This window comes from Heterodontus francisci, chromosome 13, assembly GCF_036365525.1.
Source record: "Heterodontus francisci isolate sHetFra1 chromosome 13, sHetFra1.hap1, whole genome shotgun sequence".
Taxonomy (NCBI): Eukaryota; Metazoa; Chordata; class Chondrichthyes; order Heterodontiformes; family Heterodontidae; genus Heterodontus; species Heterodontus francisci.
Window position 1 is genome coordinate 32,329,892 of NC_090383.1, and position 19,408 is coordinate 32,349,299.

Here is a 19,408-nt window from a genome sequence, read left to right on the forward strand (position 1 = left end):
TGCAAACTGTGGTACATGGACCAGAAGGCTGAAGGATCCCAGGATGATTATCTAAACTCGAGTCAGAGCTCAGTACCTCTCCATATGAATGTACAGAGCAAGATTGAGATTTCAAGCAAAATGGTCAAAGGAACAGATCTTCTTCGTATATAATGCTTCTTAAAAGGTGGTAAGCTGACCAGTCAGTCTGCCTAAACTCGATGGTGGGCAAATTATTGAAAAAGAAATCGGCAGTATAAAAAGTGTCATTTAGAAAGGCACAATTTAATCAGGAACAGTCAGCGTGGACTTAAGGGAATATTGTGTCTGACTAACTTGATTGAAGGTTGGGGGGGGGGGGGGGGGTGTAATATCAACATCCCAGGGGTTACCATTGACCAGAAACTTAACTGGACCAGTCATATAGATAGGAGGAAACCTTTTCCCCTTAGCGGAGGGGTCAAGAACCAGGGGGAATAGATTTAGGGTAAGGGACAGGAGGTTTAGGGGGGATTTGAGGAAACATTTTTTCACCCAGAGGGTGGTTGGAATCTGGAACACATTGCCTGAAGAGGTGGTGGAGGCAGGACCCTCACAATATTTAAGTATTTAGATGAGCACTTGAAATGCCATAGCATACAGGGCTACAGGCCAAGTGCAGGAATATGGGATTAGAATAGTTGGGTGCTGTATGGCTGGCACAGCCACGATGGGCCGAAGGTCCTGTTTCTCTGCTGTATAACTATGACTTTATACAAGCTGCAAGGGCAAAATGAGCTCACCACAGAATTGGATACAAAGCCTTTAGAAAAAGAACACATTGAATGGATTTATTTCTTTAGACTACAAAACACCAGTTGAGTTCCTCAAGGGTGTATGATTTCCTAAGGTTAAACCACATTCACAGAAAAAGTAAGCAATCCAGATGTTACCTCCCATGATGTCCTGCCCCCAAGATTATTTCCTAACTACCTAAATTCATCTTGCAGGATTTCCAGAAAATGCAGCTGCAATATTAACATACTAATGGGTGCAAATCACTCAATAATATGCACCATCAAGATACTCTCTTTTAAAGGTGATTTGGCAACATATTAAAATGAGTTGAATATAGCTTTAGATGTGATTAATGTCAATTGTACAGCCATTTGTACTTAAAGGTTGAATAAATGAGGATGAGTATGTTTATGTGATGAATATTCATACCAAATACTGCGACAACGAATTGTGTTTATGTCAAGAACAGGTTAATTTCATTTATTATTTCATGTAGTGCCAAGAAATGAATTTTAATTACACCACTGCTGGATCAATGTCCTCAGTCGAGTTATGATTTCCACTATACCAGGAAGACAATATCACCGTGGGCTGTGCCATTTCTGAAACACAAGCCAACATGAAGACAACTGAGTTACATGGAGGCGACTGACTCATCAACTTTATTGTTCTTCATTTTTCAGTTATTTCTTATTTGATTTTAAACAGTTCAATAGATAATTGGCTCTGTTTTAATATATTTCATTTGTAATCGATTTAGAAACATTTCCCAATTGGGGGAGGGCAAATCACCAGGCTTTTTTTCCTTTGGTTTACATTTCTTTTTATAAAGTTCTTTAGTTTTCTTTCCCAAGTGATATATGTATAGTTCAAATTGGTCAGGAGTCCTGATTCAGCTTTCTTCTTTTACTCCCTATTCTCCCAGCTTCGACAAACCCTCCCAGGTAATTACTGCTATTTTATTTTTTTTAAAACTTTGACTGATCTTTCCAATCTCCTTACAATTCATCATTTGCACAATCACGTAAACAAAGATAGTAGAGACCATTGTAGTAAGTGGAGACACAAAAGGAACCAGGTAAACACAACAGGGGTATGTAATTGCATGAACAAGGGTAGTTGCAAAACAAAAGTCCAGATTATGAGAGAAACAAGCACATGAGGAGAAATAAGAAACTGATGACTGCTAATTGAAAACAAACATTCAGCAAAAGGGACTATCCTCCAGATTCAAAAGGGAATCCTGAAAACATAGCGAAGTAAGTGAGCTGCATTAAAACAGAATTAAGTAAAATATAGATAAGTAACATTTATTCTACAAAAATACCATTGCCTGGGAGTGGGGTTCAGCTGACAATATGCAATTGCTTGGGATGCAGGATGAGTTAAAAGCTGAGTAAGCAGAATGTGCATGGATGTGTTCAAGACTCCCTTTTTGCTGCACTTCCCAAAGTCTGCATCATATCAGTAACACTAACAAATGCATAACAGGCTACTATTTGAAGACAGCATCTAAGTTGCTTATAAAGTGTTGCTGGGGGCTATGTTCCTCCCCTTAAAATATTACCAAAAACTGATTTAAATTAATTCGAACTGAGTACATCTACAACCATTTTATTTAAAAACCAAATACATAAATTTGGGTTTCAAATGGTGCAATTTGAAATTTATTTTAAATTTTACATTAAAACTTTCTTGGGACTTAAAAAGATGGAGAATTTTATGTGAATGCACTGATGTAATGACAGGACAAAATGTTACATGGAGCACAACTAGAATAGGAATATTTTCATCTTTTATTGAAATGGGTGCTGTGCTTCATATTACAACAAAATTATCAAACCTTTTGTAGAAACAAAAATCACATACCTTTGATTTGAAAATAATTAAAAAAATCTTTGAACCCAAACCAGAAATTGATACAAAAAAGAACACCTGCCCAACACATATTGTTACACTTTGGTACCGACCCATCAAATATGGACAATAATGTAGACTATATTTCATAAGAGGGACGTGCAAAAGGACGAGAACTGACACACCTCCATGGCCTGCCAACTTATATACCTGCATGTAGCACAGTTTTCACAATACTACTGCATAGTCTTTTATCAAATGTTTCCTTTCTTCATATGAACCAGAAGAAAATTTCCAGCAAGGAATGGTTATACCCAAACCTTCTGCATTTATCTATATCACTGTACCTTTTTCTGGTTGGGAGGATGAACAAAGTACCAGTATTCATTAACCCTTGCCACTTTTCCTTAACTTCCAATAAATATTAATGCAAAAAGGGCAGTGCTTCATGGAAGCTAATCAAAGATACTGAGCTGCAAAGTAACAAATAGTCTTTTACTCTGTTCCCCTTCCTTTCTGTTGTAGAGAGAGTCAGGTCAAAGTTAAAGAAAGCATCGCAGAGCTCTTTGCAATACTTGGGTGCAATAATTATTGCCCCAAAGAAATGGCCATGTGCACAAGCTTTATTATTTAATATATAAATACCCTTTAGGCAATTGCTAGGAAATCAGCAAAGATTTGTCTTTTTACACGTCATTGTAAACAATCAGGAGTGTCTATGCAGTTCCCTTCTTGTGTATAATTTGCAAAAATCAGCAGGGTTATTCAAACATTCAGCAGAGTAAATGACAGGCAGGTTCCTCCCATCCAGGTCTGCTGGGCTGGGTGTCCTATCAGGCTCGTCAGTAGATAGGCACAATGGTTAAACCTTTAGCATGTCCTCATCACTGTCATCATGAAATGTTACATTTGTGGAGTCGTTTGCCGGTCTGTTCCGCTTCATTTGCGGATCTGATTTTGATTTTCTCTTGCTCTCCTTCCTTTCGTTATGCAAACCAAGCAAATCCTCATCACTTTCGTCATGAAAGTGCTTATTCTGTGGATGCCACTGCTTTGGTCTGCCTGTGGTCTTGGACTCTGCAGTCCTGGACGAGTTGACTTTCACTTGTGGAATGGTCAAAACCTCATCTTCACTGTCCTGATCATCCATCGGGAATGATCTTAAAACATCTGCATTTACAGCTTTAGTGACAACGTGGTTCAGGCCATTTTCCTGGCACTCTTTTGCTGGTTTCTGCCCACTCTCAGACATTGTGATTTCTTCCATCAACCATTCAGTCTCATTATCATCACCCTCCTCCTCCCCATTAATCTGGTTGAGACAGAGAGAAAAAATAAATTACTTCTCACCTTCAGTTCACGGAGATACTAGCCTGAATAGTATTTTGCAGCACAGTTCCAGCCCTGCCTTTCAGTATGTACACTAGAATTCCAATACAATAGCCTTAGCTAATCTCATTTTACTGGTCATCCAGTTGCAAGACACCCATGGTCAAATGGCAAATATCCATCAGTTGCGAACAAATAAACTTGTTCAACCACCTCCGCTGTTAGTATAGAGCAGCACATTTAAGCAATTAATGCAGTTATAACCACACAGGTAAGTACTTGTGTGAAAGACCATTTGGCTCATCCTTTCAAATACAGCAAGATACAGCAGAGAAGGCAGCCATTCAGCCCATTGCGCATGTGCCAGCATTGTCCCAATTCTTTTAAACCCTGGAGTAAAGACGGTCAGGGCCAGATTTTTTATTCACCTTCTGTTTTTAAAACCTGTCCTTTTGTGATTACAAAAGAAGTCTACACCTACCCTGAAAATTAAGTACAATATCTCACACTTCAGCAGTACATACTGTTTCTGAAATAAAGGTTAAGCATTTCAACAACTTCTAACACAATCTTCCCCTTCATTTTGAGTACTGCAATTTCTTCCTGTCTCTATATTTTCTGCTACTTTCAGGTTTTCTTAATGCCTATTCTTTGCAGCTCTCACCATTTTTTGGAAATTTTCAGCCTGTCTTTATAGATCTCTTCATTTGTTCATTACTTGAGCTTCTGAATCTTTCTCTTTTTCTACAAGGCCTTTCTCATGCTGGTTTTATTCTTTTATTTCACCAATTACTCATTTCAGGAATAAATTGCTTCTGTATTTTAAAAATTACTCCTTCAGTGCATCTCTATTTTTCAAACACACCCACTTTTAGTATATCTGGCAACTTCAAGGTACTTGCGATTGCTCGTTTGTTTAAGGCATCGCGTCATAAATAAAGCTCCTTTATGGACTTCCCTCCATTTCCTAACTTCATTTTTATCTTAATTGTTAACATTGTGATCACTTGAATAAAGATGCTCCCTCTGTATTAGCTACAGTCTCTCTCTCTGCTGCTGGTTCCCTCACATGCAAATTCTGCATCACAACCAATTTATGCCCATGACAGCATTTTCACATGTATATCTCAATCAGCATCAGGGAAATTAAAATAACTCCTACCCTGCCTTGATCACTACTTTTTGATCTGGCATTCATCACTTTAAATACCTCCGAAAGCATTTGATTTACCTTTTCGTTACCTTCCAGGGACTCCTACCATATTTCTATTGCTAATTGTTCCCCTTTCTTGTGTAATATCAAAGCGCAGCAGCATTACCAATACGCGCTGGATAGAAGCGTGGTCTCCTTGTAATCACTCCCTGGACGTGCCCGAGGTACCGTTGCGTCAGTCACTGCAACATGCGTCAAGTCTTACTTATACTAAATAAATAACAACCATCACCACAGGAGTAGGCCATTCAGCCCTTTGCGCCTGCTCTGCTTTTTAAGATCATGGCTGATCGGATTGTGGTTACAATTCCACTTTCCTGTCTGCCCTGCATAACCCTTGCCTATCAAAAATCTAACTCGGCCTTGAATAAATTCAATTCCCCAGAAAAGAGTGAAGGCTGGGTCAAAGAATTCCACAGACTAAATACCTTAGAAAAAATTTCTCACCTGTCTTAAAAGGGAGACCTCTTATTTTTAAACTGTGTCCCCTCGTTCTAGTCTCCCACATAACAGGAAACATCTTCCCATTATCCACCCTATCAAGTCCCCTCAGGATCTCATATGTTTCAATAACACCTCTCATTCTTCTAAATTCTAATGGGTAAAAACCCAATCTGTTCAACGTTTCTTCATAAGTCCTTCATTCCAGGAATGAGTAGAGTGAATGTTCTCTGAACTGCTTCTAATGCAATTATATCTTTTTTCAAATAAGGAGACCAAAACTGTACATAGTACTCCAGATGTGGTCTCACCAAGGCCCTATATAGCGGCAGTAAAACCTCCCTTTTATACTCCATTCCCCTTGCAATAAACACCAACATTCCATTTGCCTTCCTAATCACTTGCTGTACCTGCATACTAACTTTCAGAATCATGTACCAGGACACCCAGATCCCTCTGTACCACCGAGTTCTGCAATCCCTCTCCATTTAAGTAGTATACCGACTTTTCTATTCTTCCTGCCAAAGTGGAAAAGTTCACATTTTCCCTCATTATACTCCATCTGCCAAATTTTTGCCCACTGACTTAACCTATCTACATCACTTTGTAGACTCTTAACATCTACTTGACAACTTACTTCCCTACCTATCTTGGTGCCATTGGCTACTATCCATTCATCCAAGTTACTGATATAAATTGTAAATAGCTGAGGCCGCAGCACTGATCCCTGTGGCACTCCACTAGTTACAGCTTACCGACCCCAAAAAAGACCCATTTATCCCTACACTCTGCTTCCCATTGGTTAACCAGTCCTTTATCCACACTAATGTTACCGCCTACACCATTCGCTCTTATTATGTATAGTAACCTTTGATATGGCACCTTGTCAAATGCCTTTTGGAAATCCAAGTACACCACATCTACAGGTTCCCCTTTATCCATAAACACAATTTCCCTTTCACAAAACCATATTGATTCTGCCTGATCTGCTTATGATTTTAAGTATCCTGCTATAACCTTCTTAATAATGGATTCTAGCAATTTCCCCATGACAGATGTTAGGTTAACTGCCCTATAGTTTCCTGCTTTCTGTCTCCCTCCTTTCTTGAATAAAGGTTTTACATTTGCGATTTTCCAATCTGCTAGGGCACTTCCAGAATCTAAGAAATTTTAGAAGATTATAACCAATGCCTCTACTATCTCTGCACCTACTTCTTTTAAGACCCTAGGATGCAAGCCATCAGGTCCTGGGACTTGTCAGCCTTTCCCAGTACCTTTTTTCTGGTAATGGTGATTGTTTTAAGTTCCTCCCTCCCTTCTGCCTATTGATTTTCAAGTATCTTTGATAAGTTTTCTAAGTCTTCTACAGTGAAGACAGACAAATTACTTGTTCAACGCTTCTGCCATTTCCTTGTTGTCCATTAATTCCCCAAACTCTCTCTAGAGGATCAACACTCTCTTCAGTTACTCTTTTCCTTCTTTAAATACTTATAGAAACTCTTACTATCTGTTTTAATATTTCTAGCTAGCTTTCTCTCATACTCTACTTTCTCACTCCATTTGTTTTTAAGTCAGTCTTTGCTGGTTCTTAAAATCTGTCCAATCTTCTGACCTACCACTAATCTTTGCAGAATTGTACAGTGTTTCTTTCAATTTTATACTATCCTTAAGTTCCTTATTTAGCCACAGAAAATGTATTATTCTTAGTGTCTTTCTTACTGGGATAAATCTTTGCTGAATGCTATTAAATAACTCCTTAAAAGTCTGCCACTGCACCTCTACGGTCTTATCTTTTAACCTAGTTTGCCAGTTCACTTTAGCCAACTCTGTCTTTATACCCTTATAATTACCTTTATTTAGATTTAAAACACTATTCTTAGACCCACACCTCTCACCTTCAAACTGAACGTGAAATTCTATGCTATGATCGCTGTCGCATACAGGCTCCTTTACTACCAAGTTATTAATTAATCCTGTCTCATTTGCACATTATGTTATCACTTCGAATCATTTCAGAATTTGGGAAAAAGCGGATAAAGGGTTAATTAACTGATACACCAATTTCTTAACAATAGCGATGAACATTTACATACCCGGTTCCTTCCCAAACTGATTTTGGGGATGTTAGCAATATCTCAGTTTGCCGTCTACACCATTCGCTCTTATTATGTATAGTAACCTTTGATATGGCACCTTGTCATATCGCACAAGGGAGGTCATTAGCTCTCTTTGAATAGAGCGCCTCAAATACATTTCATTTTCTTTTAGACAAGCAGGTGGAGTGAGCGCAAGGGTTTGTTTGGATTGCAGGCTTCCCCATGGTGCAGAGTGCCACTGACTCAATGCACATTGCTTTGCAGGCACCAGATATCAACCCTGTCATGTACCAGAACCAAAAGGGATTCCACTCCCTCAACATGCAACTGGTGTGTGACCATAGGCAGTGTATCAAGCAGGTCTGTCCAGTAAACTGGCAGTAGTCATGTGCATACTTGCCTATGATCCCTCCATTACAGCACATCTATGCTGTTTGAATGACTCCAGTTTTTGGCTACACTAGACCACTGTGAAGTGCTTCCCAACATTGGCCCTAAACTTGCCTTTTAGTTTGTACCTATATCTGCCTGTCCTACAATTGTGGTTTAACTTGAAATAAATAATCTTCTATGCATGGGAACAAAAGACCAAGGAGTAGGCCATTTAGCCCTTCAAGCCTGTTCTGCCATTCAATGATATCATGGCTGATCCGCAACCTAGCCCCATATCCCTTAATATCTTTAATTAACAAAAATCTATCAAGCTCAGCTTTAAAACTTCACAATTAATCTAGCCTCAATTGCCGTTTGCAGAAGAGAATTCCAAACTATGATGACTGTGTATAGAAGTGTTTCCTAATTTCACTCCTGAAAGGTCTGGCTCTAATTTCTAGACTATGGCCCCCTAGTCCAAGACACTCCAATCAGTGGAAATAGTTTCTCCCTATCTGTTCCCCTTAACATCTTGCAAACATTGACCAAACCACCCCTTAACTTTCTAAATTCGGGAGAATACAACCCTGGTTTGTTTACTCTCTGCTCGAGCATAACCTTTGGAGTCTAAGAATCATTCTGGTTAATCTATGCTGCATTCCTTCCAAGGCCAATATATCATTCCGAAGGTGTTGTAGCCAGAACTGTTCGCAGTACTCCAGGTGTGGTCTAACCAGGGCACTGTACAGCTGAATGACTTCTACCCCCTTGTAGTCCTCTGATATAAAGGGCAGCACTCCAGTAGCCTTTTTGATTATTTTCTGTACCCGTTTGTGACTTTTAATGACTTATGTACCTGGATCCCCAAGTCTCCAGATCTCCACTGTTTCTAGCTTTCACCATTTAGAAAGTACACTGTTCTATTGTTTTTAGGTCCAAAGTGGATTACCTCACATTTGCCTACATTGAAACCCATCTGCCACAGTTTTGCCTATTCACTTAATCTATTAATATCACTTTATAATGTTACGCTTCCGTCTACACTGCTTTCAATATTGCCGAGCTTTGTGTCATTAGCAAATTTGGATATACAGTTTTCTATGCCATCATCTAAGTTGTTAATGAATGCAGTGAATATTTGAGGCCCCAACACAGATCCTTTTGGGACAACACTAGTCGCATGCTGCCAAATTAGAGAACCCGCCCATTATTTCTACACTATCTATCTCCTACTGCTCAGCCAATTTTCTAACCAGGTCAATAACTTGGCTTTAATTTCATGAGTTTCAATTTTGGCCAAGTCTCTTGTGAGGGACTTCATCATTTCAACATTTTTGAATAAACAATTGGGAAATGTTTCAATTAGGCAACACAATCAGCTAAGTCTCAACTCTTACAGTTCAGGAGCCATCCTAACCACTCAAGTGTGTTATTAACTTGTATTGTTTAATCTTATGTAATTGCTCCACCATTGGTGGATGTAGATTTCTATTCTAGTCACTTCCTGAAGCTGGAATAGCAGTTTTTCACTTGCAGGAAGTTAGGTAGACTATAAATAATTGTCAAATGCCTGCTTCTGGTGTCAGGTCTTCAAAAAAAGGTTTGAGCAAGTTGGACAGGCAGCACCTCTGCTGGTTGAAATTATATTGACTGCCACTTACTGGGTTATTTGTATATAGATAATGCTCAAATTTTCCCAATAATTGATTCCATTATTTTATCAGGTACTGAAGTAACTGGTTAAAGGATATGTAGTTAGTGTTGCTTTATCCACCTTTTTTCAAAAGACGTAACACTGGATTGTTTCAAACTCAGTGGGGTCTCCCTTCAATCAGAGTTCCCCATGACTATTGTCAACGCTTTTCTGATTTCACCTCTGTTCTTACTGACCATCCTCAGGTACAAAGTATCCACCTTGGATTTGTCACTTTTGAACCTTTAAGACTGTCTAGAATATCCATGCATTTGGTCTCAGACTTTAGTTTAGTTGTAGAACCCCCAATGATGGATGGCATACAAGTGTTTCCCTAGAAAGTAATTTCGTCAGATTATTTTTAGTTCCTTAGCTCAAATCTATCCTTACGGTTAAGAAATCTCTTCAATAACCTTCTTCTATTACTGGAAGAATTTATTACTGCTTGGCTTTACTTCTATGGCTATGCTCATTTCTACTTATCATCATTCAAGCACTTTTCTTTTGCATTTTTGGAGTTTTGCTGAAAATAGAGACATGTTGTCGACGTTTTTCGTCTTGCACTCATCAGGACAATCGCAAGAATAACCAATGTAAGGGAAAACAACTTGTACTGCATGAGGAGTGCTGACTGATTGTCTTAAATTGTCAGTAGGGTTCGCAGTGTGGTGCATTTGCACGTACTAGAAACTACATATATTAACACACAGGGCCCTGACCTTTGCAGACAGAAAGAATATGTGCAAACATTGCACCTGTTTCAGCTGAACAAAATTAGTGACAGCCATTTGCTGGCTCATTCCGCAGGGCAATCCCTTGACCAGAGCCTAGCTGCCTAGTTTAAATTTTAAACAAAGCTTGGCAGTTAACTGTAGGTCACTGTAAACTGGTGCATTCGCCATGGCCAATGCCTCTACCAGAGTTCACTTGCCAACCAGTTAGCACTCTCTTCTCATGCAGTATAAGTTGTTGTTTTCCCTTACGTTAGTTATTCTTGCAATTGTCCTGATGAGTGCAAGATTAAAAGCTTCGACATGTCCCTATTTTCAGCAATACTCAAGTTCTGTACTACTGAACGACTATTTTTGGAGTTCATGAATTTTCCCAGTGATTTCCCTCACATGCATGCCACAATCCTAAAGTCCAGTTCCCCATCCAGGTTCAGCTCCCAATTCTCTGCTCTTCCCTACAACCCTCACCGCTTCACCGCGCCAAGCTCCTGATCTCAACGCCCCCCACCAGTCCATCTCTCCCTGCAAACTTGGGTCCAGCTCCAGATCCCAATCCCGATTTCGCTTCCTGCACCTGCTGAACCCCGACCCCCATCCCCTGCCCAAAAAATCACAAACCCAGGTCCAGCTCCTGATCCCGATTTCGCTTCCCTCAAAACCACCCCCACCCCTCCCCAACCCAAGTTCAACTCCTGATTTTGCTTCCCACACCCCCTGAACTACAAACCAAAACCCAGATCAGCTCCTGATCTATCCCCCCACTCCCTACCCACTACCCCTAAAAGCAGGGTTCAGCTCCTGAACCCCCTTCCAGCTCTTGACGTCCTCACCATTTCTAAAACCTTGGCTGTTGAGATACTCAAGTACTAACTTGAACTAATTTTCTTGTTCAGCTATCTTAGTGTTGTAGATTGAGGCCCAAACCCTTTTAGTGCTAAACTCCCTTCCCTTACCTTCTAAGCACAAACTCATTCGGTTGCCTTTTCACTTCAGTCACCTTTTGTGGCAGCCTTGGCTGTGGTAAGATATTCACCTAAGTCAGTACATCAAGAGTTCACGCCTCACTTCAGAAACTGAGCACTTAATCTAGGCCACCACTTTAGTGCAGTATTGAAGAAGTGCTGCAACGTCAGAAGTGCTGTCTTTTGGATATTGGATCAGTCTCCACACTAGCATCCTCTATTTGTGCAGGTGAACAGTAAAGATCCCATACCACTTTTTTCAGCAGCAATGCCCTGACCATCATTTATCCTTCAGCCAATAAAACCAAAACAAATTAATCAGGCAATTTCACATTTTTTTCCTGTTGGATCTTGCTGTGCATTTGGCTGCTTGTCTGGCCTGCATAACAGTAACAAAATTAATGTACTAGCTGTGAAGCCCTTTGGGATATCTGGGATACATGAATCAAACTCTTTCACTTAGTCTACTGCAGATAAACTAACAGCTACTTTCACACCAACTTCTTAGATTTTTTCCCGTCACCCAGTTACTCTTTGTGGCCTTGCATTTCCACTTACTAACTTGTACCTCAAAAAATTAGAAATGTGCCCTTTTTAATATCCTTATTTCAATGTTTTAACATCTTTAAGACCATCTTCTCAACTTATCTTCAACGCACTGTGACATGGGCATCAAAATCCCACAGGAAAATTCTAATAAGGTTTCACCTTTGTGTATTTGTAGGCCACTCCAGTTCCTCTCCTGCAACAACCAGTCACTTTCTGCAGAATAATTTCCCTAGAAAAATTTACAGAATTATAAAAATGGGTTACAAGTATAAAGCAGTAGCTTCATGATTATTACAACAGTATTTACATAACCACATTTAATGTAATAAAACACGGTGTTACGACCGACCGCTCCAGTCAAAGCCCCCAATCAAAATATACAATTCTGATTGTGGTGGGAGAAATGCACTGTTAATTCAATTATATTGCTCCACAGATCGTCTAATATATCATTTAAAACTTCCCAAATTAAAGAAAGACCGAGCCAAATTGTACTAATAACCCCCGAATGAGGCTAACCAAAACAGGTGTCTTTCAATCAACAAATTAACTGTTTAATTAAATAATAAATTCTTAAACACTATGAAGATATAAACAACATTTAAAATAGAACAATTAGAGTCCTTGCAAATTTACAGTTCAATGTTGCTTGAAGTCCTCACAGCCGTCCAAATGGGGAAAAAAGGTTCTTCCACAGTACAACAGTCCATAGTCTAATTCCAGCAGTAGGTGATGCTTCCTTCTTCCACGATGGATTTCATCAATAAACAACTTGCAAACACTTTCAATAGAATCAATCTGACTTTAGAGTTTTTGAGGGATACAAGATTGTCACAGTCTAACTTCCCTTCCTTCAGTTCAAATTATCAGATGTCTCCGTTTTGGCTTGACCTTTTTTTTTTAGAACTTGGAGAGATAATAATTAAACAGACTAAAATCCTATTCCTTCAATTTAAATGGCTGAGAGCTCTTTTTCCAGGTGCTAAACACCACAGCTGTCTGTCCGTGTTCTGTTAGAACAAACTGTCTTCTACTAATAAGCCAGTTCAAAATTGAATTGTGACAAATGTATCGCATGATACTCATTCCCAGTGGCTGTATCTATGGTAATGAGAATGTACCCTTTGAATCGCAGTCTCCAAATGGTTGTATCCAACAGCAACTGAAAATGCATTTTCCCTAACTCCTGATGCTTGCTGGATCTTAAAACAGTACTGATCCTTTGCCAGCCTTAAAGGTAAACTGCATATTCCTGGAGAAAAAAACTACAGGACCATGACAACACCAAGGTGTTTCATAGGAGCATTACCAAATAAAATTTGACACCACATAAGGAGATAGTTGGATAGGTGATAAAAAGCTTGGTCAAAGTGGTAGGTTTTAAGAAATGTCCTGAGTGGTGGGGAGGCATAGGAAAAAAATTAGCATGGCCAACGGTGGAGTGATGAAAATCAGGGATCAGCAAGAGGTCAGAAATGGGAAAGAGCAGAGATCTGAGGGTTGTAAGTTTGGAGGAGGTTACAGAAATAGGGGGGGGGGGGGGCAAGGTCATGAACAAATTTAAAAAAGAGGTATTGCTAGACCAGGAGTAAATGTAGATTGGCGAGCGCAGGGATGATGGATGAATTGGGCGCGGTGTGAGTTAGGATACAGGCAGCAAAGTTCCTGATGACCTCAAGTTTACAGAGGGTGCAAGGTGGGAGGCCAGCCAGAAGTGCATTGGAATAGTAGATTCTGGAGATAAAGGTATGGATGAGGGTTTCAATAATGGATGAGCTGAGTAAAGGAAGGAGATAGGCGACGTTACGTGGTAGAAATAGGTTGCCTCGGTGTTGGAGAGGATTTGAAGGTAGAAGCTCAGCTCAGGGTCGAATAGAACACAAAAGGTGGCAAAGAGTCTGCTTCCGTTTCAAAAATGGCAAGGAAGAGGGATGGAGTCAGTGGCTAGGGAGTGCAGCTGGTGATGGGAATATTAAATTTGGAGAAAATCTCTGCTCAGTCAATACTGGGTTTGTTCAAGCAGTATGGCAATGGTGGGGAGTAGTCAAGAGAGATGGCAGTAAGGTTGAGACGATTGTTGTCAGTGTATGTGTGAGACACAAAGGTTTGTTTTTCGATGATGCCCCTAGGGCTAGCATATAGCTGAGAGCTAGGAGGGAGCCAAGGCTAGATCCTTTTGGGACTCCAGGAGGTAACAGGACAGGAGAGACAAACAATTCTCTTCAGACTTTCACTGCAGAAAAGATCTCCATCTGAACTTTAACTAGTGTCTTGGCAGCATACAACTAAGTCGATGATTGTACAGATTAACCCTGGTGGTTAAGTATCCAGCTTTTACATTACACGTTGTTGACAGCAAAAACAAAGTGGAAACATGGTGTGCTCATTTCTTTGCCTTATAATTGGAAAGCGGTAAACAAGGATTCACCAAGGGGGAACTCAAAACCACTTTAAAAATTAAAACCCTGTTACAATAAGACCAGGTGAAGACAGTAAAAGACCCCATGACACCTTTCTTACCTGGTCGTAACACCACACATCAATGCCCAAGACCATTAATGTAATCTAAATGCATAAATGTTATTTATTTTGTATTAAGTTTCCTAAAAACAAGAAAGGTTTTGAGTATTAAGTTTCCCAAAAACAAGGTTTTGAGACTATCAGAAATGGCTCAATTCTAAGTTTACAATACAAAATCAAATCGTCAGGAAACAGAGAAAAAATGTATGATAAAACAACTGAACAGAGTAAGATCAGACATTGGAAAAATGGATACCTTTGCTACTTTTCATTAACCATTGAAAGCCAACAAAAACCATTTTGATCTTTTAAAATATGTTGGAATAGGTTACAAACAAGAACTAAGCAGTTAGTTGACACGTTTAGATTTGAGAGAACAATGGGGTGATCCCAGTTTGTGTGCACTTAGGTAATTTATCAAGCAGGGAAGGGGTGTGGTTTAGATGAGAGCGCCTAATTGAGTCATGGGTAATGATGGTCACCTGCAACTTAATCGAAAAGGAATTTCCCCAGTCTTCCTGAAATTGGCTATTTCACTTTTCTTTTTTTCTTGCAGTTATAAATAGAGGTTGGGAGCTGGTGCACCAGGTCGCACTGTCCAGGGCAAGCACTATTAAGTATTACTGTATTATCTCCCTTCGAGGAACATCGGAGTAGGCCAATCAACCCATCGAGCTTGCTCTGCCATTCAATACAATCATGGCTGATCATCCACTTCAATGCCTTTTTCCCATACTATCCTCATATCCCTTTATGTCATTGGTATTTAGAAATCTGTCAATCTCTACTTTAAACATACTCAATGACTGAGCTTCCACAGCCCTCTGGCGTAGAGAATTCCAAAGATTCACAACCCTGAGTAAAGAAATTTCTCCTCATCTCTGTCCCAAGTGGCTTCCTCCTTATTTTGAAATTGTGTCCCTTGGTTCTAGACTCCCCAACCAGGGAATACATTTTACCTGCATCTGCCCTGTCCATCCCTTTAAATATTTTGTAGGTTTCAATAGAACACCTCTCATTCTTCGAAACTCTAGAGAAAACAGGCCCTGTTTCCCCAATCGCTCTTCATAGGACAGTCCCACCATCCTGGGAACAAGTCTGGTGAATCTTCGTTGCACTCCCTCTATGGCAATACTATCCTTCCTAAGGTAAGGGGACCAAAACTGCACACTGTACTCCAGGTGTGGTCTAACCAAGGTTCTATACAACTGAAGCAAGATTTCACTACTCCTATACTGAAATGCTCTTGTGATAAAGGCTAACATACCACTAGCCTTCTTAATTGCTTGCTGCACCTGCATGTTAGCTTTGTGACTTATTGACGAGGACACCCAGGTCCCTTTGTAAATCTATACTTTCTAATCTCTTACCATTTAAGAAATACTCTGTACATTTGTTCCTCCTACCAAAATGGATAACCTCACATTTTTCCACATTATATTCCATCGCCACATTCTTGCCCACTCATTCTGTCCAAATCTCCTTGAAGCCACTTTGCATCTTCCTCACAACACACATTCCCATCTAATTTGGTGTCATCTGTGAACTTGGAAATATTACATTTGGTCCCCACATCCAAATTATAGATATATATTATGAACAGCTGGGGCCCGAAGTACTGCTCCTTGCAGTACCCCACTAGACACAGCCAGCCACACGAAAATGACCCGTTTATTACTACTGTTTTCTGTCTATTAACCAATCCTATATCCATGGCAGTATATTACCTTGTATCCCATGTGCTTTAATTTTGCTAACCAACCTCCTGTGGGGACTTTATCAAAAGTCTTCTGAAAATCCAAGTTTACTATGTTCACTAACTCCACTTTATCAATTATGTTAGTAACATCCTGAAAAAACTGCAACAGGTTCGTCAAACACTATTTCCCATTCATAAATCCATGCTGACTACGCCCAATCAGATCATTATTAACCAAGTGTCCATTTATCACTTCCTTGAGAATAGATTCTAAGATTTTCCCTTCTACTGATGTAAGACTAACAGTCTGTAGTTCCCTGTTTTCTCCCTCCCTTCTTAAATAGTGGGGTGACATTTGATACCTTCCAATCTGCAGGAACATACGAATTAGAGCAGCAGGTCACTCGACCCCTCGAGCCTGTTCCACCATTCAATAAGTTCATGACTGACCAGATTACTCCACATTTCCACGTACCCCCGATAACCTTCCACCCCCTTGTTTATCAAGAATCTATCTACCTCTACCTTAATAATATTCAAAGACTCTGCTTCCACTGCCTTTTGAGGAAGAGAATTCCAAAGACTCTCAGCCCTCAAAACATTTCTCCTCATCTCTGTCTTAAATGGGCAACCCCTAATTTTTAAACAGTGACCTCTTGTTTGAAATGCTCCAAGGAGAAACATCTTTTTCACATCCACCCTGTCAAGACCCCTCAGGATCTTATATGCTTCAATCAAGTCGCCTCTTACTCTTCTAAATTCTCGTAGATACAAGCCTAGCCTGTCCAATCTTTCCTTGTAAGACAGGCCACCCATTCCAGGTATTACTCTAATAAACCTTCTCTGTACTGCCTCCAACGCATTTACATCCTTCCTTAAATAAAGAGACCAATACAGTACACAGTACTCCAGATGTGGTCTCACCAATGCCCTGTATAGCTGAAGCATAACCTCCCTACTTTTGTATTCAATTTCCCTCGCAATAAACAATAACATTCTATTAGCTTTCCTAATTATGTGCTGTACCTGCATACTAACCTTTTGCGATTCATGCACTAGGACACCCAGATCCCTCTGCATGTCAATGCTCTGTAATCTCTCACCATTTTGATAATATACTTATTTTTTATTCTTCCTGCCAAAGTGGACAGTTTCACACTTTCCTCACATTATACTCCATTTGCCAGATCTTTGCCCACTCACAACCTATCTATATCCCTTTGTAGCCTTAATGTCCTCGACACAAGTTACTTTCCTACCTATCTTTGTGTCATCAGCAAATTTAGCGACCACACCTTTGGTCCCTTCATCTAAGTCATTCATATAAATTGTAAAAAGTTGAGGCCCCAGCACAGATCCCTGTGGCACACCACTCATTACATCTTACCAATGAAAAAAATGACCCGTTTATGCCTACTCTGTTTCCCGATAGCTAACGAATCTTCTATCCATGTCAATATGTTACCCCCAACGCCATGAGCTTTTATTTTCTGCAAAAACCTTTGATGTGGCACCTTATCAAATGCCTTCTGGAAATCTAAGTACAATACATCCACCAATCCCCCTTTATCCACAGCACATGTAACTCCCTCAAAGAACTCCAATAAATTGGTTAAACATGATTTCCCTTTCACAAAACCATGTTGATTCTGCATGATTACCTTGAATCTTTTCAAAATGCCCTGCTATAACATCTTTAGTAATAACTTCTAACATTTTCCCTAAGACAGATGTTAGGCTAACTGGCCTGTAGTTTCCGGCTTTCTGTCCCCCTCCGTTTTTAAATAAAGCAGTTGCATTCGCTATTTTCCAATCTAAAGGAACCTTCCCCAAATCTAGGGAATTTTGGAAAATTAAAACTAACGCATCAATTATCTCACTAGCCACTTCTTTTAACACCCTAGGATGAAGTCCATCAGGACCCGGGGACTTGTCAGCCCACAGCTCCAACCATTTGTTCAGTACCACTTCCCAGGTGATTGTAATTTTCTTGAGGTCCTCCCTCCCTTCCAGTTCCTGACTTACAGCTAATACTGGGATGTTACCTGCATCCTCAATAGTGAAGACCAATGCAAAATATTTGTTAAATTCATCTGCCATCTCTTTATTATCCATTATTAATTCCTCAGACTCACTTTCTATAGGACCATCGCTCACTGTTAACTTTTTAAAATATCTATAGAAACTCTTACTATCTGTCTTTATATTTCTAGATAGCTTTCTCTCGAACTCTAATTTTACCTTCATCAATTTTTTAGTCCTTCTTTGCTGTTTTTTATATTCTGTCCAATTATAGGCTTAATCTACAGCATTTTGGATGATGATCACCAATGCATCGACTATCGCCATAGCTACCTCTTTCAACACTCTGGGATGTAGAATATCAGGTCCTGGGGACTTAACCTTCAGTCCCATTAATTTCTCCAATACGACCTTCTTACTGATTTCCTTCAATTCCTCATTCGCCCTAGTCCCTTGGATCTCTAATTCTGGGAGATTTCTTGTATCTTCCGCAGTGAAGACAAAGTAATCATTTAGCTTCTCTGCCATTTCTCTATTCCCTATTATAAATTCTCCTGACTCTGCCTGTAATGGACGCACATTTGAATTAGCCAAACGTTTGCTTTTTGCGTACCTATAGAAGCTTTTACAGTCTGTTTATGACTTAATGTGTCAGGCAAGTGGTGGGTCGGGGTGGGGTGGGGGGGGGGGTGCGGTGGTGGTGCAGTATTCAGTTTAAAACAAAATCCAGTGATGTTAACACTATTTTATTCATACCTTCTTTCCTGTTTGTAAAGTAACAAGATGAGTAGGCAGGCAGTCAGCACCACCAATAACACACTGAGCACTGCCCCCAGAGCTCTGCTCCTTCCAGACAAAACCGTGGCATCATCTCCACTTTGTGACGCACCGTCTGGAATCACAGGATTGACGGAACTATATGAAACAGGAAAAAGAAATAAGTCAGGCAGCTCACATTTGCAGAGCAGGACATTTCTTTAGCACACCTGCTGACTGTTAGAGTTCCTTATTTACACTTTCTCTGTACTTCATTCTAAAGTCTTCTTTATAACCAAATACTCTGGCAAACTGCAAAGCCAATCTTCACCAAATTGGTTCAAGTACTTTGTCCTGTATTTTAACCTTCAGTGCTGGAGTACATCAGCAGTAAAGCTCTTAAAGTGCTAAA

General features: G+C 39.9%; 1 protein-coding gene across 1 annotated transcript in view; it reads right to left on the bottom strand.

Annotated features, from left to right (window-relative positions):
• Window positions 1-2,529: 2,529 nt before the first annotated feature.
• Window positions 2,530-19,408, bottom strand: part of igf2r (insulin-like growth factor 2 receptor) — a 254,891-nt gene continuing 238,012 nt past the window's right edge. Inside the window, exons 46-48 of the mRNA XM_068044624.1 lie at window positions 18,997-19,155; window positions 12,159-12,228; window positions 2,530-3,925 (exon numbers count right to left, since the gene is read on the bottom strand). Coding sequence (XP_067900725.1) covers window positions 3,476-3,925; window positions 12,159-12,228; window positions 18,997-19,155 — 679 coding nt within the window. The 3' untranslated portion in view covers window positions 2,530-3,475. The remainder of the gene's footprint in view (window positions 3,926-12,158; window positions 12,229-18,996; window positions 19,156-19,408) is intronic.